General features: G+C 41.0%; 1 protein-coding gene across 5 annotated transcripts in view; it reads left to right on the top strand.

Moving 5' to 3' along the window:
* CDH18 (cadherin 18) overlaps nt 1-26,067 on the top strand; it is a 625,894-nt gene that overhangs the window by 501,463 nt on the left and 98,364 nt on the right. For all 5 annotated transcript variants that reach the window (XM_053397117.1, XM_053397113.1, XM_053397118.1 and 2 more), the window contains one exon: nt 14,192-14,311. In XM_053397117.1, the coding sequence (XP_053253092.1) occupies nt 14,192-14,311 (120 nt within the window). The remainder of the gene's footprint in view (nt 1-14,191; nt 14,312-26,067) is intronic.

Here is a 26,067-nt window from a genome sequence, read left to right on the forward strand (position 1 = left end):
TCGTGTTTTGTTTTTGTAGACACAGCACCCTGTGCAAAAAGTATTTTGCTGCAGCTATGGCAACATGAGTAACATTGAGGAGGGTGGGATTGTTTAAACAGCTCTCCAGAAGGCTCTCTGGCCTGCACCAATAGCATCATCTTGTTAGGATTCTTTTCCCATGCTTGCAGTCATGGGATTGTTTTTATCACATGACAGTGTACATTTTCACTCCACATTGTGGGAAGTAACAAAGACAGGATGTTTTTATTACTGTGTTTCCATGATGTAGGATTTTGTCCTTTGTCCTTTCTCTTTGCTGTCTGATGCTGAAGAAGAAGGAGCTGAGTTAGAATGCTCTGAGTGTATTATATGTAAATAAAGTAGTTTAGCCAAAATGCTGCGCTACTGAGTCTGTTACACTGACTGCCCATACTCTGCTGTTCCTGAAGTGTGCTGATGTCTCTGAGGCATTAGTGGCTGTGATGTTTGGCTGGAGAAGGTTTTTGAGTCTTCTGAATGACCGACCAGGAGGGAGAGAACATGCCAGTCGGGCATGTGTCTCTATCAGATTCCTACTTGTGTGTTGGACCTCCTGACACATCTTGGATGCAGTCAGCCTTTTTAAGATACAGTTCATATGGCCCATATTCAGCATGGTGCCTACTAGAAGGTAACATTATCCTGTAGCTGTAGTGCAGCTTCCCATTCATAGAAGCAGGTCCTGGGCATAGCTGTCAACTTACAGATTTGAAAATAAGGGACCAGCTGCCTCGAAAATAAGGGATCAGCAGCCAAAATAAGGGATCAACAATTACTTTGATAAAATACATATTTTGTTGCATGCAAATGGCTTTAGATATGTATTAGGTCCATAAATTACCATATAGCATATATTCAACACAAAAAAACAGCAACAATTTGTTGTTGACAAAGGACAGCTGGACATAGAAAGGGCCCCATTACCTTCAGTAGCTTATTTAAGGGACATCATCAATAAGGGACAGCAGCGGGACATGGCACTGGGATAAGGGACTGTCCCGCCAAATAAGGGACGCTTGACAGCTATGGTCCTGGGAAAGTTACTTCACCTGACTGTTGCTTGGGAGGACTTTCCAAAGAAATCCTGTTGGGATTTTTGCTCGACTGTGCTAAAAGTGACATGTAAAGTTCGTTTGGAGGTTGCTCCTCTGGCAAAATCGATAAAGAATTTAGAGAGAAGCCTGCAGCATTTTGAGACGACCAGTGTAATGCCTCGGGCCTGGACATCAGGCATGGCTACTCACCGGGAACTTTTAAAAAAAATCATGTTGCTTTTATGTGGGACTGCAAAAGGGAGAGAGAATTATCAAGTGTTCAGTACATGTGGAAAGGGTTATTCCTAGGTTTAGAGGAAGGTGCACAGGTTGTACAGGCTGGGCTTGAACTCCAATGACAAAAACGTGCAGCTTCTACAATTATAATTTGCTCAAGTTATTTTCTTCTCATTACATCCATTCCCCGCAATTTCTCATTGTTCAACTGTCTGGCTGACTTTGAAGCTAATTCTTTGCCTCAATTCCTGGGGAGGTGATCCATTCTAGAAATCTGTGTGCCATTCAGGACTTCTGAAAATCTCTGCTTCCAAAGAAATCCATTATTAAAAGCTGTAGGGGGAAAGAATGCTAGTTTTGCGGGGGATGTGTGTTATATTAAAGACCCATCCTTCTCTATTAATAAGTTCCTCACTTTTAATTTCACTCATGATTCCCTTCTGCCTTTTCAGCCCATCATTATCTGCTTAGTAAGGAGATTCTTAAAGAGCACATCAATGTCATTCTCAAAAATCAAGAGCCTTTTCGTCCAACCACTTCTTTCCCTTCTTATCAGCAGGAGGTGCGAGCCACTTGTTCTTTTCCTTTTTCGAACTCCAAAAGCACCACTTTTTGAAGTTTCCTTCCTTTTCAGAAGGAATATATGGATCAGAAATTTGGATGCAATCCTTTCAGGGATACTTTGCCGGATTTATGCAGCCTTGATAAATCAGTCAAAAGTTAACGTTAAAAACGTTGTCTGGCTTATGTCAAATGAGATTAAGAACTTGACTTCATTCATTCCTAACCTGCTCAATCCCTATGGATCTTGGCAGGTTGCATCTAAATCTATAGGCTGGGAATTCAGAGGAGAGTGTGCCCATTCTTGGACAATAGGGTATAAAAATATAAGAAGTATCTTATTAGATCAGATTGAATGTAAATCTAGTCTGGTTGCCTACCTGCTCCTTTACCATAGGTCAGTGGTAGATCCCATTGTTTGCATGAAAGAGGTCCTAGATTCAGTCCATGTTAATAATAATAATAATAATAATAATAATACTACATAAATGCATAAATAATTTTATTAATTGTACCCCACCCATCTGACTTGGTTGGATACAATTTGTGCCTGACAGTTTGGAGAGCCATTGCCAATCAGTATAGTATAGTATAGTATAGTATAGTATAGTATAGTATAGTATAGTATAGTATATGTGGGGCTTGCTGTCAGTGCCATTCAGCGAATGGGCTACTTTGTCAATTTACAATAGCATAATTGGCACAATTAAAACAGCAAAGTAAAGGCTTTCATTCCAGTGTTTAAAAAATAAAGCACCCTCTCAGTAGTGTTTTAAAGTGTGAACCGTTAAAATGCTCCCCAAATCCCCATTAATCCAAATGGAAAAGAATTGCACTCAAATACATACTGCTTCTCCTGATGGCAATTCTAATTTGCATTTCTTCTTCTTCTTCAGTTTAATGTTAAAATATTCACTGTTGCACATAGCAAAAATGCTTTGTGGTAAATATTAAAGCGTGTGTTTTCTTAGTGGATTGTTGAAAGCCTTGACAGGAGTTTTGGCACAATCCATCAAGTTTCTGGGTATTGTACTCATTTAAACTTTCTTGAGGCAGCCCTGCAAGCACCGTTAAAAGTATAGGAGTTTATTTTGCATTCAGGGGGTTTACACTTATTATCAGGACCGTTTGTAGGTATTCTGTGATACTGCATGGTTCCCTAAAATCAGCTACCTCAACTTTTATTTTATTTTTTAAAAACAGCAATTTTCTAGTGCTTAATAGTTATGCCAAGTATGTTTGCATGTATATGGGAAATGTCTCCAATGAATGAGATGTCCAGTGGAGGTGTTATTTCAATGCCCTGCATAATAGCTCTTTGCCTCGCCCATGTAATTTTGCAAAAGTAGAATAGAAAATGCCAAGTGACTGCATACAATTGCAGAATGTACTGAGCTGGAAGCCATACAAATTTACTAAAATTGCCCAAAGTACATTATATTTTTCAGATGTAGAGTTTTTAGATGGTCTGGGTACAGACCTTTTAACAGCCCTACCTATTGTTAATCACCATTAAAAATGTCATGTTGTAAGCCAAGACTTCTGCTCTTGGAGTGGAAGCAGGCAGAGCTGAGAAGGATCGGGCAGAAGAGCCTGTTGAAGACAAATTCTTATTTGGAGCCAGTGTGGTGTAGTGGTTAAGAGCAATAGACTCGTAATCTGGGGAACCAGGTTCACGTCTCCGCTCCTCCACATGTAGCTGCTGGGTGACCTTGGGCCAGTCACACTTCTTTGAAGTCTCTCAGCCCCACTCACCTCACAGAGTGTTTGTTGTGGGGGAGGAAGGGAAAGGAGATTGTTAGCCGCTTTGAGACTCCCTTTGTTGTTTAGTCGTTTAGTCGTGTCCGACTCTTCGTGACCCCATGGACCAGAGCACGCCAGGCACCTCTGTCCTCCACTGCCTCCCGCAGTTTGGTCAGACTCATGCTGGTAACCTCGAAAACACTATCCAACCATCTCATCCTCTGTCGCCCCCTTCTCCTTGTGCCCTCCATCTTTCCCAGCATCAGTGTCTTCTCCAGGGAGTCTTCTCTTCTCATGAGGTGGCCAAAGTACTGGAGCCTCAGCTTCATGAGACTCCCTAGGGTAGTGATAAAGCAGGATATCAAATCCAAACTCTTCTTATTCTTCTTGGAATAGGAAGTTTAGGACTAGACATCCCGAAGCTGAGATGTCATTCACTCTGAATAAAGATGGAGGACTTCCTTCCTGGTTTGGGGCAGGGTGGATATGCCCTAAGAGGTGATTCATATCCCCCAGAGGCCTCTGGTGCTGTCTGTGAGTCATGTAAAGCAAGCCGAGCAGCTGTCAAGCTATGGGTCTTGACAGTCTCATTGAACCTGCAAGCAAGAGCTTATGCCACAGCATCAGTTAATGTGGCATCTAGCCCAAGTACACAAATGATGAAGTCACACATATAATCCCCCCCATTGTTATTCTGGTGATCTAATCAGTATCAGCACACACACTGCAGAATCCTGGACAATGCACTAACACTCATGGGATCCCACTCAAGGTTTGATCCTGCTTAATAGCAACCCAATGGACCAAGGAGTAAAACTTACACACATTGAGCAAAAACCACAGACTCCTGAATGTAACTGCAACAAATTACTTCGTTTATTGAAATACAAAGCTTGATGGAAATGAAAAACTGAAAAGATACAAAATGGGATTGTGAATGATGAAGAATCTACACCGAAAATGGAAAATAGAGAATTGAATAGATCAGAATTAATACAAAGTCAGGTATAATATGTTTAAATGATTAGTAATTGGCTTGGGAGCCATCCAGAGTGGCTGGGGAAACCCAGCCAGATGGGTGGGGTATTAATAATAATAATAATAATAATAATAATAGGATTTGCATGTGGCTAAGCAAATGTCGAACATTGACAAATCAGTCACATAACTCCTATCTCCCTCCAGCCCATCTAGTTGTGAAATGAGTTCCTAGCAAAATAGAGCAATAAAAATTCACAGTTACGAAACGTAGAGCAGCAGACTAGATCCTGTAGTACTCCTTAATATATGCAAAATGAACAAAACGAGGCAGATAGCAGTAGGAAAGGAAAAGCCCAACCACCTACCTAGGAAGAACTACCCATTTCTATAAATCAGCAATAGGGGGTTGGACATTTCCATTAATTTCCCCCATCAATTTTCTTATTATATTGGTGGACCCACATAAACACGGACTGTGAATTACAATAATCCGCCCATGAGGGGAGAAAATGAATGATGTGGACCTTGTTGTAGACATGGTTTTACACACAGGGATGGTTGACACACTTCCAGCCTCAGTTTGCCAAAACATTTCATGCTCCCACTTTGTTTAGATCACATGGCTGCTTCTCTACCATCCTAATCAGATTTCCAACGTCTTCTCAGTGAGCTTCTATGAAAAGCACTCAGGTTCAAACAACTTCCACAGGAGAAACACAAACATGGCATAGTGTCTATTTTGATCCATCACGGCAACTCTGTTATGTGCTTAAAACATACCATAGCTTCTTGGTGTGATGTAGGCCTAGCAGCATCCAGATTAAAATTAATATTTCAAAACAAACTCTCAACAACTGTGCTGTTTTGCCAGTACACTGTTGTGCTTGGGGCTGGAGTAGGAGCTAGCAACTAGAGGTCCCAGACCAAATTCAGCCTCATAGAGGAATGGGCTTTGTGATAACCAATAAAAAAAGAAGCTTGCAGATGAATGATGTGTGTAACAATTGGACTTGGCGGCAGGACAGTTGGCGGAATGGGAATTAGTCCAGTTCTTCCCAATTCCTTCTTAAAGTGGTCCTGATGGAATTGGTCGCTGAAGAAGACCACCAGAAACTACCAAAAAAAACCCACTTCTGGCCTGGTGCTACCTCCATGTACATCTCTTTAAAATCATTTGCATTAGAGCTGTGAAAGTGTATTTCTGAAGTGTGAGTGTCCTCCTATTTGTTAGCTTGTTTATATACTGCAATGATTTAAAGACACTAACCTGGAGCCAAGTTCAACAAGGCACTTGTAAACTATAGTGCTGAAAAAGCTTAATTATATTTGTGATGTTTATTTTATTTTATATATTGTATTATGGTGAATAGCTACCTTCAAACTAAGATTTGAAACTCTGTGAGGCTGAGTGAGTAATAATGACATTTGAAAGGCTAACTACCAGATTTAAATTAAGATTTTTATTGATTTGTGCTTAATGCTGTTCTATTTTTTTTTACAGCATTTGTTTTAATATATCTGTCTTCCTCATCATTGCACTATTTTGTGATGATGTGAAAGTTTAAGCCTAAATTTGAATTGATTGTGCTTAAACCAGTTCATAGGGGGGAAATGATTTAAACGCAATAGAACAATTACAATAATGCATAATAAGACTCTAACACAATGCAATTTAGCATTGGCCATTCAACAACGGACAATTCACTTAAAATGTATCAAAAGTTTTAAATGAGCATAAAACATACCAATAGGTCAATTATCAATATCCAATATTAATAACATCAGCAGTATGCTCACTTGAAGCAATCCAATTCATATTAAGAGACCTAATAATATGATAGCTCACGCACATCGGGCTGGCAGCAAAAGGTTAAAATTAACAAAATTACTTTAAGCAGAAGCCTCCATTAGGTGTACTATCACTACATACAAACTACATACAAACTCCTTCTTAGCGGTCAGTCCCTTAGAAGTGCTCCTCAAGTTTCCTTTGGTGTTCAGCTTAGATCCCTTGCAACAGATCATATGAACAGTGTTCTATTTCACTTCTAAAATTTGGAAGTTTGACTCTTAAAATGTGGAAGTTTGATAGGGTTTTTTGGGGAGGAGGGTGTCAGATGGGTGCCTTCTGTGACTGGGTAGAAGTGCTTGATGTCTGATTTCGCACATTTCATACAGCTTGAATCGGAAACTTTTTTCTGTGCAGCTTTGTATCTGAAACTTGTTTTCTGTGTGGTTGAAGTGAGGTATGTATGCACAGATGAAAGAGGCATATTTTCTCCCTGAAAATCTGCTAATATAATTCATAGATAATGGATTCAAAAATGGAAATGTGGCTATTGGGCTGTAATAAGAAAACATTATGGTTTAAAATAATCTGCAGTCTCTTTAATATTTTGCTTTTTAGTTAGTTAAAGGGACTATAGGCATAAGATCCACACACAATATACTTATTTATTTTTTATTATATCCCCCCTCCATTACACACACATTCAAAACTAAAAGGAACAGAGTAGCCCCCACCTAAAAAAAATAATGAAGGGGGAATCTGTAGATTTCTGGAATGCAAACTCATGACTTCTATGCAATTATCTCGCAACTTGATTCCATGCACTATTTATTGTTTTGTTGACAATATTCACTGCCTGCATAAAACAAAATTAAAGTTGTATCGTGTTGACGACTCCTTTAAACCAAAAGAGAGGGAAAGAGGAAGAGAGGCAGAGAAAAAAACAGCCTTATGTGGGTAGTCAGATGTTTGGAGATTTCATATAGCTCTGTCTCCCCCCCCTTTTTTTTCTTTTTTCACTCCTTAGAGTGTTAAAGGAGTGTTGCCTGTTCAACGTTGATCCATTTGAGAATTCAACAGTGCACCAAAAGGATGGCAAGTCATGCATACAAATTTGCATTCTCAGCAGACATTTGCCTTTTTTTATTTTATTAAACTGCCTCATTAAACATTAAAGATTTGTCTGCAGAGACGCAGATTGAAGTCTTTCCTTTTCAGCTTCTCATTGGCATATAACTTGCAAAATTCCAAAGCTAAAGCAGTAGTGAGAAAGAACTAGCATAAAGCTATGGGTGTTTTCAACATCAACATAATCTGAAATAAATAGGTAGGAATGGACAAACCAATCTATTTCTGCTCCACGTCACATTTTATATTCACCCTTAATTATGTTCTGTTCTATTTCTGAATTAATCTGCAGTTAAAAAGAGAAATGGGCACACCACTTTGCATTTAAATATGCATGTGGACATATATACTTTCTCAAAATATACATTGGAACATTGTTGTTGTTGTTTAGTCGTTTAGTCGTGTCCGACTCTTCGTGACCCCACCGACCAGAGCACGCCAGGCACTCCTGCCTTCCACTGCCTCCCGCAGTTTGGTCAAACTCATGCTGGTAGCGTCGAGAACACTATCCAACCATCTCGTCCTCTGTCGTCTCCTTCTCCTTGTGCCCTCCATCTTTCCCAACATCAGGGTCTTTTCCAGGGAGTCTTCTCTTCTCATGAGTGCCCAAGTATTGGAGCCTCAACTTCACAATCTGTCCTTCCAGTGAGCACTCAGGGCTGATTTCCTTAAGAAGGGAGAGGTTTGATCTTCTTGCAGTCCATGGGACTCTCAAGAGTCTCCTCCAGCACCATAATTCAAAAGCATCAATTCTTCGGCGATCAGCCTTCTTTATGGTCCAGCTTTCACTTCCATACATCGCTACTGGGAAAACCATAGCTTTTACTATATGGACCTTTGTTGGCAAGGTGATGTCTCTACTTGGGGAACTGCAAAAGCTGGTGGGTGACAAAAGTCCAACATGCACATTAGTCTAGGAGGTACAGATCAGGTCAGTTCTTTTTGGAATTTGTGAAAATTGCATTACTCAAGCAACCCTAGAAATTGACTAGGGCAGGAGGAAAACATGGGACTGATTTTAAATTTGTTTCATAGAATACTGTTCTTTTTTGCTGAGAGCACAGTATCAAGGCTTCCACCATGCTGGGTGCCTAACAGTGCCCTAAGCTACTACACAACTATCTCTGGCCTCCACACTTCCAATTGAGGCATGAAGAGGACCAGACCCTGTGTGCTGTATCTAGTCCTTCCTAGAATAAGAGAGACAATAAGCACTATGGGGAATGTCGTATGTACCATTTGTCGCCTCTTGAAAGGAGACTGGTAACTGTGAAGCTACTTAGATGTGGCACAAGATAGAAGGAGAGACTAGGACAGACTTTCTCCTCCGTGTCCATTATTATTGAATACTGCTTTACCCTCCCATATACAGAGCTTCCACACCATGTATTTTGCTAACAGAGTGAATTATTGCCTGGTCTTATGTTTTAAGCCCCAGATCAACCTTGAAATACATTGGTACATGCTCCCCACTCCACCAGGTGAACATTTGCAGGGCAACTCCTGCACAGGTTTGGTTTCATCTGAAGGAGATCACTGGAGATTAAATGTGTTCATGTAATAAATTGAGCATAGCTGGAGAAAGATAGCATAGCACTCCTGAAAGGAGCATATCCACTGTCTCAGTAGAGTTCAGAGAGAGATGCCAGAAAGTGCTTTTCTGAGTGCAAAACTAGCTTGCTTGCTTGCTTTCTTTCTTTCTTTCTTTCTTTCTTTCTGCTCCAAAATCATCATCATCATCATCAAACCTTTATTGGCATCACTTACAAACATTCAGAATAAATAAGCCAGTGCAATCTCATCACCATTTCAACAGTACAGTCATTTACCAAAGGGAAGAAGAGGCGAGCAATCTATTTCATCTCTGTGGGTCTCCAGCAAGGGCAGGATCCTGTAGCATACTTCGGCGACAAAAAAATCAAATAGAGGAACTTAGCTACTGTCTTGGTGAGCTCCTGGTCTCTCCCCTGTAATAAGAAGCGTATAACCTCCATCTCCAGAGGGGCTTCAAGATGCTCCAAAATGCTCCTGATCTTCTTGTTCACACAGAGTGTATTCAACCATCCTTTTTCATATTATTCTTTCCCAAATCTCCTCTTGCCTCCTTGAGGTGTCTCAAGCCATTATGCACTATTTATTTGTAATTTTATTAACAATATATGTGGCCGGCAACACTGCCACTGATTGTGGTTCTTAAGCACCCATTCTGGGTCCATTAACCACTTTCTGTACAAACTGAGACTCTTACACAGGAATAATACCACCATGCCAATATCAGTTAGTAGTAAAGTGAAGTGTAGAAGATACTTATTTTAATCCCGGTCAATCCACACATACGGTCCTTGCCATGGACAAAGTTTGCTTGCATTTCACATTTAGTTCCAAAACAGTCATGAGCCCTCTGATGGAGCCTTCAAACTTGGCTTCTCTTTTCTAAAAATTAAGTATGGAGTTCATATTACCCAATCTTCAGTTTCTAAAAAGCACATAGGGGATTAATTTGGAGTGTTAATTGTACACTGAATAATTTAAGCCTCTGTGCATACAGGGAGAAAAGAACTGATTTTAAAAGATGTACCACAAGGCTACCAAATATTAGAGATGTGTGAAATCTTTCAGAGGATTTCAGGGGAAACTTTCCAGATGCATTTGGGCAGTTGTGTTCAGTCCCTACTATCCCTGCCATGCGGCTCAAAATTCTTCTTCCTTAGAAGGGCTAAGAAACTGCCCAGTGACAATATGTTCAGGAAAGCAGAGAAGCTGATGTTCAGCAAGGGAGCACAGCAGGATCAGGTGTCGATTCCACACTTACTTCAACCTACTGCTCCCAAGTAAAAGGTGCTTAGAACTGTAATGATTTTACAAGAGGGATGAGGAGTTTATGTTGCTGTCTTGTTGGGCTGTAAAACCATACCTTTGTTTTCGAACAGCTTAGTTCTCGAATGTTTTGGCTGCCGAACACCGCAAACTCGGAAGTGACTGTTCTGGTTTGCAGACTATTTTTGGAAGCCAAACATCCGACAGGGCTTTCACGGCTTCTGACTGGCTGCAGGAGCTTCCTGCAGCCAATCAGAAGCTGTGCTTTGGTTTCTGAATGTTTTGGAAGTCAAACGGACTTCCGGAATGGTTTTCCTTCGACTTCCAATGTATGATTGTATATGTAAAAAAGGTGAACCATACTGGGGCAAAGGCATCCTCTTTTGTTTGTCCTTGTGTTAGTTACTTTCTTTTTTAATAATTTTTTATTGTCAAAATAATTCAACATTAATACACATACATACAAACATACAAACATACATTTCATACAACATACCTACCTACATACATACAACATACCTACCTACCTACATACATACAACATACCTACAACATACCTACACTCAATCCCACAGATAATTCCCATCACCATCCACCACCCCTCACCCTTTGTGTTAGACTTCCAATCTACTCAATTGCAATTTCTTTCTACTTCTATTACTTTCTTTCACACACCTTTAACCTAATTTCATATTTCTTTTTCTATTAGACATTGTTATCCATCTTATTAAGTATTCCAATATTTGAAACGAAACTTGTTTATTCTAATAGGAGTTCTGATTTTTAGATATAGTTTTGCAAGTATCTTTTAAACACCTTCCAGTCCCTGTCTGGTACTGTACCAACAAAGATAGAGTGGCTTGCCAAATTATTGGAGTACTACAATATATCCAAAACAATGGGAGAAATTGGAAGGATCTCAAAAGAGAAGGCAGACAGGTCCTTGTGTTAGTTTCAATTTGTTGGTTAGGTTTTCTAGTAGGGCTGTTTCCCATACTCTGGTCCACGTTTACTCCTGACAGGTGTCTCCACTGTCTAGTTAAGATGCTCCTGGCTGCTGAGAGTAGGCGGCTTATGAGTTCTTTGTAGTGTGAGTGTGTGTTGTTGTCTTGGAATATATTCAATAGGGCCAGTTCTACATATACACTAAGCAAAAGAATGAAAAATTACTACCCCCTTCTTTCTCCCCACCCCTCTCTCCCCCACAACCTCGCAATGTCTATGACAGCAGTGTGTCACACTGAATGTAACTATGAATTGAAAACAGAGACGTTGCATGTAGCCTTGTTAATTATGAAAATTCTTTAATGAACACACACATACAACAAGGATGAGGAACCTGTGGGCTTTCAGATTTTGGACTACAACTCACATATTCCTGACCGTTGCCCATGCAAGCTGACAGTGGTGTGAGTTGAACAACTTCTGGAGGGCCACAGATTCCTTATTCCTGCTTTACAATGTAATGGCCAATCTTGGCTACATATTGAAATCTTTGATTTCTCTGATCAGCACTCACTTGCTTCCTTTGAGACATTTAAAAATAGCTTCGCCATGTGAACCAGGCCAGGTCAACTGCAAAGCAGGTAAAACTTTTGTTACCATCTTCCTGCTTTGCTTTGTTATATTTCTCCCCTGAAGGGAGAGGAGAAAAGCTGGACGATCCCTGAAGGACACTGGACTCAACCGTCACTGATTTGCAACTGTTGGCCTTGACACCAGACTTATCGGTGGGGTGGGGAGATTAAAGGGGGGAAATGGTTGGTTCAATGTGAATGATTTTTGGATCAGAGGGAGGTTGAGGTTTTGTTTATTTTTTAACTAGTGGGTCAGAGTATTGCTTTGTTTATTATTTGAGTCTTTTAATGGATGTTAAGTTATATGAAATATTAATGTATTATATGATTTCCCCAACTTTCCCTCCCCCTCATGGTAATATGTCTTCTACTTTGGCAATCACTCGTAGCCGAGTAAGATTGTCTTCCATAAACACACTTTTAACAATGAGTCCGTAAGTGACTGTGGAGGCCAATTCTGGATCCACACGTCCTTCCACAGTGGGGACATTGGTTTCCGGGCGGGAGCTGAAAACGGTGTAGATTTGCCTAGCGTGCCTTTCTCCTAGCACGTTTCTCCCTTGCGTCCTGAGTTTGAGTGTCTTCAAAGCCCATGACACCTTTGGTAAAGGCTGTTCGCAGGCCAGTGTTTCCCTGTTGTCAGTGTTTATTCTACATTTTCTCTGTCTCTCTTTCTCTCTCTGTGTGTGATACACACAGAGAGATAGACACACACACACACACACACACACACACACACACACACACATATACACACACTGCTTTTTATAGGGGGTTTGTGAATCTAATGGGAGAAGAAACTAAATTATTTTTTTTTAGTTTCTTCTCTAGCATGGTGAATCGTCAGTTCCATTGCTACCCTCAATGGCGGCCTCATTTCCTGTCACAGTGTTTCCTGAGTCTCAGATGGAAGCGAACGTTTAATGTGTGAAGTAGGAGTTGGAATCTAACACGGTGATTGGTCAGTTTGATTGTTACCACCTCCGATGGTGGCTTCATTTCATTTCCCGGTGATTTTCTTGAGTCAAAATGAGAGTACCCCTAAACATTTTAGGGGGGAAAGGACTGCATATGTGTGTGTGTGTGTGTGTGTGTGTGTGTGAGAGAGAGAGAGAGAGAGAGAGAGAGAGAGAGAGAGAGAGAGAGTACACACAGAGAGACATACATACAGTATATATACGCTGTAAGTTGCTTGGAGACTTTCGGGTAACAAGTGACTAATAAGTCTGATAAATACAATGTAATTACTCTCCAGACAATGAGATGTTTCTAATCTGTCCTAAATATACTTTCTCTGAACTAGCTTCTCTTGATTTTGATGGAATTAACTTTCAGTTAAACACTCTAAAGATTACAGCCTCAGTTTAATTTCCAGTTTATGAGTCAGGTGTCATTTGTATGTGAAAAGTGCCCTTTCTTCGAGTAACTACAGGGAGTTAACTGTGGGCGGCAGGATGTATGCAAGTTTTTTAGCTTGTCTAGGTAACTTTTCTAGAGTTTCTGTTTGGAAACAATTGTGTGTGTTTCAGTATTAATGCATATATCTTACAATAAGCACAACCCACCCATATCAGCTGGGATCCTTCTAGTCATGGTACAAAGTTACAGCCCATAACATGAATACCAAGTTCCAAGGGACACCACTTTCAAAGCCCTACAGAGCATAGATGCCAATGAGAAGCCTATGCCTGGTTTGCGATATCAATCTTCTGCAGAAATCCACTAAGTTGAGCTCCTGAACACTTTATTATCAAGAAAGCCAGTAGTCTAACAAAAGAGAGTTATTAGGCAGGATCTAGTTGTCTTTAGGGACTGTGGTCTAAACCACTGAACCTAGGGCTTGCCAATCAGAAGGTCGGCGGTTCGAATCCCTGTGACGGGGTGAGCTCCTGTTGCTTGGTCCCAGCTCCTGCCAACCTAGCAGTTTGAAAGCACATCAAAGTGCAAGTAGATAAATAGGTACCACTCTGGTGGGAAGGTAAACAGTGTTTCCATGCGCTGCTCTGGTTTCGCCAGAAGTGGTTAGTCATGCTGGCCACATGACCTGGAAAAACTGCCTGCGGACAAACACCAGCTCCCTCGGCCTGTAAAGCGAGATGAGCGCCGCAACCCCAGCATCATTTGCGACTGGACTTAACTGTCAGGGGTCCTTTACCTTTAGTTGTCTTGAGGAAAATGTTAGAAAGGGCGCTGCTAAAAAGCAGATATTGCATATTCATTGGAATGTTGATCTATGTCAGATATTGCATATTCATTGGAATGTTGATCTAAACAGCTAAATCATGTTTTCTTGGATATCATAGGTACCTCAGTCCTTCAGGTGACAGCTACAGATGCTGATGACCCCACCTATGGAAACAGTGCTCGGGTCGTGTACAGTATTCTTCAGGGACAGCCATATTTCTCTGTTGACCCTAAAACAGGTTAGTACACCCGTTCCACTGTGAGTGACATATCTACAGGCATAGTTTAGGAGGTTCTCTCCTCCCCATATTTAGTTAAAAGGCACAAACAATATGTGTTGTTACATTATTATCACTATTAATACAAATATAAATATACCCTGCCTGTCTAAAAAAACTACAGAAAGGTGGCTGACACAAAATGGATACAATACAAAAAAGATTTAAGACTTCAGCTTAAAAACAATCTAAGAAGAAAAATCGAAAGCAGTTAAAAAGAAAGTCGTCGAACAAATGCCACGGAAAGTCTCAATGCACAACATGAGCACAATAGCACTCTAGGCAGTTGCAGTTACTGTAACTTACTGTTATTTGTTAGTGTGGCTATTGCTTTAAGTAGTTTTTTCATGGTCATTAATGGTGCTACTGTTTTAAGAAAATGTCTAGGGGCTTACTCTGGTTCCTATCCCTTCATGAATAAACAGAGGCAATTCTGCTTCCCACATTTTCCTCAGATGACCCATAGGCAAGGGCGGAGGAAGGGGGTGCGGTGGCTGCGGTCCACCCTGGGTGTCACCACTGGGGGGGTGACAAATGCCAGGTGGCACTCACTGTGGGTCATGCAGCGTGCCAGAGCCACCACGTCTCTCCTGCGATAGACACGGTGGCTTGGGTGTGTACAGGCTCCACGCTGCCCAAACAGTCTGGCCGCTGCCTCCCCCCCAGCTGTAGGGCGGCTGAGTGGGGGGAGGAAGGCAGACTCCGGAGGCCCCACAGTGTGCCCCGCCCCGCCCCTGGGTGCACCACCCCACGCGCTCAAGCGGCTTCCTCCACCACTGCCCACAGCTTTGTTTAGAAAACCTCCTCCCTCTTTTTGAGGTTCACTTTCCCTCAGACAGCTTCCAGGCATTTCTGATGTCTTCACCAGACGTGTTCAATCTGGCCAAGAACTCATTATTTCCTCCTGTCAACTGACACCTGCTGTCTCATTGGCCTTCACTTCTCCCCTTCCTCCTCAAATGCTGCTGGAGTCTTCAACATCTATCTCATAGATCTTCTATGACTTCAGCTTCCAGGTTGACTCAACACCTCCAGATTCTCTCTCTAGGCTCTTCTCAAATCTCTTCGTGGTCCACCAAGGACTGCACCAAACAGTGCTGTGCTTGGCCTTGTATTCCCTTCAGGCCAATCAACTGTTTTCTGATGGACCAATAAGTTTGAATGGAATATTCATTAAATGACCAATCATAAAGTGACCCTTTGGATAATTCTGCATGTACATAAATGGAGAAGTATCACAGGTACATTGATATCCCTTAGCAACAGAGAGCAACTGTGACCGTTGAACTGCCACTTGGCATACTGTTGGAGAACTCCTGTATTGTCTATGTCTTCTCTGGCTCTAGCCTGGAGTGAAAGAGAAGGCTTTTCTTATTCAGTTAACGATTTGCATCTGCCTCTCAGATAGTGTTTACATCACAACAAAGTTCTTATGTTTAAAATTTGCCTCATAAAAAACATGGTTTGTCTACAGTGGCGTATTTTAGCTTTGTTTTTGAGCAACCTTCTGAATTTGATCGCTTGCTTATTGTCAACTGAATTTATGAAAACAAGTCTTTCGAACTACTTGAATTTTAAGCAGTGTTGTTATAATATAAATGTTGATCCTCTATCCATGTGAAGAATATATTTCAGTTGTTGATACATTATCCGTAGAAGTTTGCTTTCTGGTTCTTGGAGAGTATCCTTTTTTGTGCCTATATATTTTCTGTAAGGTGATTAACATCCAACTCATTACATCCATAGGGGCTTCCACTTTCATTCTATAAAGAGAGATATTCCTAGTATGCTTGGAGATTGCCCCTTATATGAACAGAGAATTCTCCTGCCGCTCATAGAGCATTCAGGTGCTAAAGGACAATATTTATTCTCTTGGCCTAAGAGTTCACCTGTTGCCATCTACAATAATGGAAAAGCATTGTTTAGCATTACCTATGATCTGCAGCATAATGTTTAGGGTGTGATCTGTTTCTTGTTCTGCTTGTTCTGTCCCACGTATCCTGAAATTGGAGTTAAATCTATAAGGTTTTTTCCAAAGCATCTGAGCTGAATGTGAATGATCTTGCACTTTTCAGATGTAAAAACAGATATAGTCTGGTTTTTTAATGTTCCTCTTCTAGTGGAATGCTGGATTCAAGGTCACCTGGGCTTGATACCTTTAAACATTTGAAGGGGATTTTCTCAGTGTTTGTTTGTTTGTTTGTTTGTTTGTGCAAGTAATTGGAGAGCTACTGCTAATGAACATAAATGTTGCTAATATTTCCTAGCACCAAGAGCCACTCCCAAGGACAGTTTGGGAGCAACTGGGTCTTTCCTGTTTTTTTATTATTATTATTATTATTATTATTATTATTATTATTATTATTATTATTATTGACAAACAAAGGTGGTCTCATCCATTGCTTCCCAACCTATTTTTTTACAACCCACATGTGGACACTGAAGGTAATGAGTGAATAGACAAAAATGTACAGAAAGGATATGCTGAGCAGAGGTGCTCAGTAAGAGAACAAAAATTGGTTGCATTTTATTGTGACTTTTATTCTTCACGTGCTCTGGAAAACTGGTTACTTTTCTATATACATGCTGTGTGCAATGAAAAATCTAATAAAGTATATCACCTTCAGTGTATCATCTTTGTGCTTCTCAACTTGGGTTCTTTAGGCCCAACTCTGCCTCTTAAATTTGGGGGCTATGTTTCCGTTTTCTGTGAAGTCTAAGGAAAACTATTGTATGTGATCTTTTTGAAATGAGTTTTTGAAAATGTCACAGTTGTGTTTGGAAAATTGTTGTTTCTGTGAGTGTTAGAATATTGCAATTACATTTCTGATAAGTACATTTCCATATTGTATAGTGAAGGAACTTAAAGCATTAATCAAGGGTCCTCATGACTTATTTAGATGGAGAGTTCTCTCTCCCTGAGATCAGTATAGTCTTTCTTTGAACACCAGAAACTTGCCTGCTGTTTGATTATTGACATTTTACACTGTTTAAAATGCCATATTCTTCTTTTCACTCTCAAATGTGAAATTGTATCTTCAAAATTACACTAGGCTTACAGCTCCATTAGTCACTAAAATATTGCTGTTCAGCAAAAAAATGAATGGAGCTGTTATTTTTGATGGGAAAAATGAATGGTTTTGAAATTATATGTGGCAAACACATTCAACAACATGTTCCAGTAAAACGATTCCGTAGGGCATGTTTGGGCATGAAGTAAAATGGCACTGTATTGATGGGTGTTTGTTCTCATTGATAGAGAAATGTGTCACTTATAAACTTTGTAATGTCCTCTGTATTATTTTACTTTATATTTACTTTTCTTTTGGTAATACTGATTCATAAGATGAACAAACTGTGTCATACCTGTTGGGGTGGAAAAATAAGGAATGCACAAATGAATCATTTGAACATAAAAAATACAAACTATGATGGTAGCAGAGACATCCTTTAAGTATGCAAACGTATCCATCCAGCTTCATTTTCCACTCACCCCATTGTTGTCAAATTGCATTTTTTAACTTTTGGTTTTAGAGAAAAATTCCAAATCACTCATAGATAGAGTTGGATTACATTTTTGAAAGTACATGCAGATGAGTTTATTTGCATGTTTTATTCATATAGCCACGACTGCTTTAGCATTGTGCTCTTTCTACCCATCCTCACTCGCTCCACTTCTCATTGTCTTTTTGATAGCCTCCTCAGATGTTCACTGTTTTGGTCCAAGTGCTCTGGGCAGAAATTTTAAAGACTTCTGGCAGCTGCTGCAATACCTGAGTTAGCTTAGAAGGTCAAAGCCCCAAGAAAGAAAGGAAAAGATTATTTCCTCTGAAACAAATTCAAGAGTTGGAGCATATGTTGCATGCAACATGCAATTTACATTTGATAAAAATCAATAATTGTACTGAAAAAGCACTTTTTTTAGACGATGTGTTCTTTTTTTGCAGCAAGCATTAGCCATTGTTTACACCTCACATTAAGCCATTAGCCATGACTTGCTGTGAAGAAGAAGCAGGTTAGAGCATGTTGATGAATTGCTCCCATTTTACTCCACTCACCTTCAAGCCTGGAGTAGCAAACCACAAAGCTTGGCTTAACATGATGTGTTAGAATCAAACTGTTATGTATTCAGTGGTCTGTGTTTGCCTGAGCTTGAGTCTGGACTAAGGATTGTGAGCTCCTTTGTTCTGTAATTCGATACATGATATCCAATCACAGAACATTTCAGGATTTGGGCCTCTGCCATTGGCCCTTAAACTCTGAGTCATGATTCACAGCTTAGAAGTTTAGATAGCCAATCACCTTTGGAGTGGGAGTGGCCCAGACTGTCAGAAATGTATATAAGGAGTTGCTTTGCACCTGTTGTCCAGTTCTGTTAGTTCAATAAAGGTTCTTGCTGTTATCATTGTGTCTTCCCTCGTGGGAACCCACCTACCCTTCACAATCCATGAGTGCCGGTTTGTACATTAAAGTAAATCAAGCCTCATTTGTTTCTCCCAACTTGAGGAAGCGCAGACCAAAACAAAATAAAAGATGCTCATGGTTTATGGCAGGGGCGTCCAACTTCCAAGAGTCTGCGATCTACTCACAGTATTAAAAAATTGTCAGTGATCTACCCATTGTCAGAGTTGTTTTAGGAAGCCAAAGTTGTTGAGCGTTTTGCTGGGGGTTCAAAGATCGACCAGGATCAACCAGGGACACCCTGTGATGTGATCAACCAGTAGATCGCAATCAACCTGTTGGACAGCCCTGATTTATGGCTTGCCATAACATACAAAGACAAGTGTTGGCATACTTGGCATAAAAGGGACATTTTCTTCTCTCACACATATGTGGGAAGGCCTCTTCTCAAATGATTCTAGTTACAAGTAGGTAGCCGTGTTGGTCTACCATAGTCAAAACAAAATAAAAACATTCCTTCAGATCTGAAGAAGTTGTGCATGCACAAGACAGCTCATACCAATTATAAACTTAGTTGGTCTCTAAGGTGCTAGTGGAAGGGTTTTTTTTTATTTTGTTTCTCAAATGAAGTTTGCCTTCTGCAGTTTCAAGAAATAGCTGTATAAAAATGAATAATCTTTTGTCAAGAATTGCTATCCAGTTAATCAAGAGCCCCTAACACGTTTTTTTACAGAGATGTCTACACACTTCATTTTTATAGGATTGACTTAAGGGATGTTGCCTGCATTCAGTCAGAATCTATGAGCTGTCGGTTACTTTGCCTCATTTCTTTCACAAAGTATTGAGTCAGTCCCAGTGCAGATATGTAGCAGAATCATCAGCTATCTAAGGAGACTTCTGCCAGTTGTATCTCTGCAGTCACAAGGCATACCCTGTTGAGTTTCTGTTAATTGGTTCTCATGGGAAACTTACAGATTCTGGCTTCACACAATTAACTCAAGGCAGTGTCAATTTACTCTTGGCAGAAAGCCAAGGTCAGCTTGACCTAGAAACTACTTACTCTGATTGGTTAACGACCAGCACTCAACTCTGTTATCTAGGGATTGCTAGCACAGTGTGATGTGGGGTGTGTTAGGAGTAGGAGTGCTGTGTGTGGTTAAGAGAGAGAGAGAGAAAGAAAGGATTTATTTTGCTTTGTTTTGTATGCAGAAACTCTGCTGGTTTTATTTTTCCTTTTAATAAATCCTGTAAATAGTTATTCTGAGTCTAGCTGACTAGTCATTTCCACCTCAACTAGCTTCTTCGCTGTGCAGGAAAACTCTGCTACGTTTGGGCTAAAGCCATTAGAGCTATGCCTGACACTTCAAAGTTCCATGAGGTTATGGGTATTGTGCTGCCAGCCTGAGTTGTGGTGGTGTCAGCATCAACGGCGTTGGTTCCAGAAGTTGTTGTTCCTGTTGGTGCAGCAGATGGACACTGGCTGGTTCCTGACTGTGGTGAGCTGGTGACGCAGCGGACACAAGGACAACAGCTGCAGCGTGTGAGTGCTGGGTGCTGTGGTTCCTGTTTTCTCTCTCGGTGGTCATGAGTAGCTGGTTCCGGGTTCCAGGGACATCGCTCTCAAGATGGCCTCACAACCAGTTCAGATGGCTTTTGAGCGTCTGAATGACTCCAATTACTTGCTGTGGTCGGAACGCATGCAGGCAGTGCTGCAGAGGGATCGTCTCTGGCAAGTGGTGAGTAAGTTTCCTGTGAAGCCTGATGATGAAGACCTCGATAAAGACCAAAGAGCAAGGGCCACAATTGTCTTGGGGCTGGAAGATTCCCAGTTGCCGTATGTGAGGGGAATCAAGACAGCTAGAGGTGTGTGGCAAGCACTTAAAGAACTCCATGTGCGTGAGACAGCGGTTTCCAAGCTGTTCATTCGCAAGGCATTGTACAAGGCAATGTTACAGCCTGGGGTTACAATGCAGGAACACCTACACAGTTTACAGTTAAAGTTTGCTGCGCTACAGGAAAGAGACTGTGCGTTAGATCAGCAGGAGAAGGTGGCTATTATTTTGAGTTCTCTCCCGGAAAGCTGGGATAATTTTGTTTTGTCTCTAGAAGGCATACAGGAGCGTGATTTATCAATCAGTTACGTTACTGGGCGTTTGATTGAAGAGTGGTAGAAGAGGCAAGAAAGGTCGTTGGCTGCAGAGGCTTCTACAGGCGGGCGGTTTGGAAGGAGTTCTCATGCCGTGCCAGGGGTGAAGCAAGAGCAGCGTGCCGGTGAGGAGTCTGCATTTGCTGTTAGGCGTTGTTTTCGATGTGGGTCTTCAGCGCATCTAAAACGACAATGTCCTGAGTTGGTCAAGTCTCAGCTGCCAGTGCAGGAGCAGAGACGAGATCAGCAGCAGCAGCAGCGGAAAAAGAAATTCTTCAAACAAAAACAGTCGGCTCAGCTGGTGACCGCCGAGATCAAGATTGCTGATGAGAAACAAGCTGTCTGGGTGGTCGATTCGGGAGCGTCTCGGCACATCATAAATTCAGATGAATTGTTTGTTTCCAAGAACTCAGCACAGCGCAGCCAGGTGGCTCTAGCAGACGGAAGTACTTCCGAAGTGATTTCGGGGGGTGCAGTTTTTGTTCCTTGTCTTCGTGAATGCCTGCAAAATGTACTTTATGTCCCTTCATTAAGGAGCAATCTGATGTCTGTAGATTGTTTGCTAAAAGCTGGGTTTAAAGTGTATTTTGAAGGAGACAGTTGCATTATTAAGAAGGCTGGTAAGATTTTAGGCACTGCTAAGTCAGAGGGAGGCTTGTTTTGGCTTAAAGCAGGATCTCAAGTTGCAGCAGTAGTCAGTAAATCTCAGCCTGCAGTGAATAACAAAGCTATACATGACAACTGTGTGCACTTATTGCATAGGAAAATGGGGCATGCTGGCTGGAAAAGTGTACTAAAAATGTCTGAATTGGCTGATGGGGGTAATTTAAAGAGTTGTAACAAGTACCTTGATTGCAATGTTTGTAAAAAGGTTAAAACCCACAGAGTCTCTTACCCCAGAAGTGACAGAGTTAGTGAGTCACCGCTACAGCTGGTTCACATGGACGTAATTGGTCCATTTGCTGTAAGCAGGGGTGGATCGCGTTTTTCATTAACAATTGTGGATGATGCTACGCGTTATTCTTGGGTTTTTCCCATGAAGAATAAGGGTGACGTGTTCACTAAGTTTAAAGGCTGGGTGGCATCTGTGGAAAGATTTCTGTCCACTAAACTCAAAAGGATTCAGACGGACAGAGGTGGCGAATTTATGTCAAATGCTTTTAGAGATTGGTTACAAAAGCGTGGCATTGGGCATAGAAAAACGAACGCTTTTTCCCCAGAGGAGAATGGCGTTGCAGAGCGAAAAAACAGATCTTTACAAGACATGATGTTTGCCATGCTTGATGATGCTGATTTGCCCATGTCTTATTGGGGGGAGAGCATGCTCACCGCGTGTTATCTCCAAAATAGGCTCTTTCATCAAACAATAGGTACAACTCCGTACTTTAAATTGTTTCAGAAAAAACCCAAAATTGACCATTTGCATGTGTTTGGATCAAAAGCCTGGGTGTTAATTCCAAAACAAATGAGGAAGAAGGGAGATCCTAAGACCAAACAGTTAGTGTTTGTGGGTTACCAGGAGCTGGGAAAAGGTTTCCGCTTTGCTGAAGTGACAAATGGCATTGTGATCTCCAGGAATGCCAGTTTTTGTGAACATAGTGGCTGGGAGAGACTACATGCCAATACTGAGGTTTGGTTTGAACCTTCCCAGGAGCTTCATGACTCTGAAGGTAAACATAGAGAATCAGAGTCTGAGGGGGAGGAAAGTTCAGATAAGAGCTCTCAAGAAAGTGGAGTTGCCCAAAGACCAGTTGTTAAGCAACAAAGGAGAGGTCATAGTTCTGAGGAGGAAAGTGGGTCAGAAGAAAAATTTTCTCCCAGAAGATCTAAAAGACAAAACAAAGGAGTGCCTCCGGTGCGTTTTTCTCCAGATACTGCAAATGTGTTTAGTGTAATTGCAGAGCCCAAGAGTTTTCAGGAGGTGTTAAAGTTACCAAAAGAGGAGGCAGAGCTCTGGAAGCAGGCAATGGAGGAAGAGATGTCCTCTCTGAATGAGCACAAGGTTTTTACACCAGTAGCAGCGCCTGAGGGGGCAAAGATTGTAGGCTGCAGGTGGGTGTACAAACTTAAACCTCTGGTGACAGGAGAGTACAAATACAAAGCTCGTTTAGTGGCTCAAGGATACTCTCAGAGGCCTGGAAAAGATTATGACGAGACTTTTTCCCCTACTGCGAAGGGGGACAGTGTAAGGCTGATTTTAACGCTTGGAGCAAAGAGAAAACTCCTGTTAAACCATTTTGATATCCAGACTGCATATTTACACGCATCAATATCAGAAGACCTGTATCTAGCCGAACCGCCTGGTTATGAGACAGGTTCCAATAGAGTGTTGAAATTAAACAAAGCTCTATATGGTCTTAAACAGGCTGCAAGATTTTGGAACAAATGTTTCCATGAGGCCTTAGTGTCATTTGGTTTCAAGCAGAGTACAGCTGACAATTGTGTTTATGTACGTGGTACAGGCAGTGATCAAGAGTTTTGTCTGATTTATGTAGATGATGTATTGTATGCTTGCAAAACAGATAAACAAACTAAAAGGTTTGCCAAGCAATTGTCCAGTAAGTTCAAAGTGAAAGACTTAGGCCCGGTTAGGACATATCTAGGGTTGGAAGTGTGCTGGGCCCAAGATGGCAGCTGCCTAATTAGTCAGCAGAACAAAGTTAAACAACTACTGACTACATACAGGATGCAGGATTGCAAAGGGGCAGTGGTGCCTATGGATCCAGGTTTCATAAAAACACTTCATACAGACGAGAGTCCTGAATTTGAACATCCTGATGTATATCATTCTGTAATTGGAAGTTTATTGTATCTAGCACAGTGGTCCAGACCTGATATTAGCTATGCAGTAGGCATATTAAGTAGATTGGTCTCAAAACCCACACTAAATGCCTGGAAAGGGGTAAAACAAGTTCTGAGATACCTCAAACAGACAATTGGCTATATGTTACAATTAAATTCTTCAGAGGATGAAATGTTGAGTTGCTACTGTGATAGTGACTGGGGAAATTTGCCGGATAGAAAATCTGTCACAGGACTGGTCATAATGGTCGGTGGAGCTTTAATCAGCTGGCGGTCACGCAAGCAAGACGTTGTAAGTGTGTCATCAACGGAATCAGAGTACGCCGCGTTGAGTGAATTGTGCAACGAGGTGATTTATTTCAAGCATCTGTTAACAGATTTAAATGTAAATTGTGGAGAACCAGTACAAGTTTACATTGATAATCAAGCTTGTATAACCTTAAGTAAAACAGAGGGTTTCAAATCACGTTCCAAACATATCTCTGTAAAATACCAAAATGTACGTTGCTGTGTACAAGACAATGTAATCACCTGTACTTATGTATCAAGTGAAGAAAATGTAGCAGATGTGTTAACTAAACCATTGGCAAAGGTAAAGAACAAACGAATGTGCAAGGGTTTAGGTTTGCTGGAAAAATAATCTCCTACATAGGTGTATTTGATGTTAATTGTCCAGCAGAATCTGTGAGGGGGTGTTGAGTTTCTGTTAATTGGTTCTCATGGGAAACTTACAGATTCTGGCTTCACACAATTAACTCAAGGCAGTGTCAATTTACTCTTGGCAGAAAGCCAAGGTCAGCTTGACCTAGAAACTACTTACTCTGATTGGTTAACGACCAGCACTCAACTCTGTTATCTAGGGATTGCTAGCACAGTGTGATGTGGGGTGTGTTAGGAGTAGGAGTGCTGTGTGTGGTTAAGAGAGAGAGAGAGAAAGAAAGGATTTATTTTGCTTTGTTTTGTATGCAGAAACTCTGCTGGTTTTATTTTTCCTTTTAATAAATCCTGTAAATAGTTATTCTGAGTCTAGCTGACTAGTCATTTCCACCTCAACTAGCTTCTTCGCTGTGCAGGAAAACTCTGCTACGTTTGGGCTAAAGCCATTAGAGCTATGCCTGACACTTCAAAGTTCCATGATACCCATGATGTTGACTTGTAGAAACTCAAGAGTCAGTCTCATTTTCCAGGGGTTGGGGTGGAATTCTTGCTCGTTTTCTTCATGCCTGTGAGTCTAGATAGAGATGGGATGGAATAACTGCTGAATAAGAATTCATAATATCGGGCTGTAAGAATGAGTCTTTGGGGTGTGTCAGAGTGAAGTGTTTTTCAAGTGTTAATGCCGAAAAGACAAATTTGCTAACAAATCTTAGGGGGAGAATTTGAGCATGCAGTGAAAGAGACTATGCCTTGGAGATCTAATGTTCAATTACACCCTGAGCCATTTGCTGATAGCCTCTGCTGAGCAATCTGAAATGTATTATTATATGTGATTGATTTCTACTTTGCTCTGCTAAGAAGAGGTCACATTAGAGAATCAAAGCTCATCTTCTTGGTCAAGCCTTTCTTTATTGCAGACATATGTTTCTAACAGAGCGTTTGACTTCGCTTAAACTAAAATTTACTGGCAAGTCTGCCAATGATTATTTCATGGTTTTTCTATAAATACCAAGTTCTTTCACCAAAGAGCCTTTTTTTGGGGGGGAGCTCCCCCCTTTGCAATTTTTGTCATTAAAAATGCAATAAGTCTCTTCCATTTTATTTATACAGCAGTCAAAGCATTCTGTTTGTTGCAAGGAATTCTTCAGAATATCTGGCTCAAAACAACCTCAAAATAGTGTTTCCAAAGTTTCTACTCTGCATTTTGATTTTTACTTTCTTCCTTCTTGGTTTTTATCTACCACCCACATGTATTGTAACTCCTGACAACCAGAGTTATCTTTGAGGCTTACCTAGAATAATATTTAGAAGCAAATGTGAAGGTGTTTCCTTGGTGAATCATCCAAGAAAATAGAAGGGAGGTAAAAAGTTTCAATAAGACTGGTAAATTTGGAGGAGGAAGGGGGCTTCCTATTTATTTCATCACTGTCTTATGCGTATATCTGTTCAGAAGTAAGACCTGTTGAGGATTGTAGCCTCAGCACTACCATAAGGCAAGTCTTATATTTAAGGGATTTAATCCCCACTTTTCAACAGATTCCCAGGTTTTCCCTGCTCCTTCTCTTAATACTGTTTAAATTTCAGCAGGAAGTGGTGGGGTGCTAGTGTTATTTGGGGAGAAATGTATTTGAGGGTGCATAGCAGCAAGAGCTGTGGTCTAAACCACTGAACCTAGGGCTTGCTGATTGGAAAGTCAGCGGTTCGAATCCCT

The sequence above is a fragment of the Podarcis raffonei genome, chromosome 7, assembly GCF_027172205.1.
Source record: "Podarcis raffonei isolate rPodRaf1 chromosome 7, rPodRaf1.pri, whole genome shotgun sequence".
NCBI lineage: Eukaryota > Metazoa > Chordata > Lepidosauria > Squamata > Lacertidae > Podarcis > Podarcis raffonei.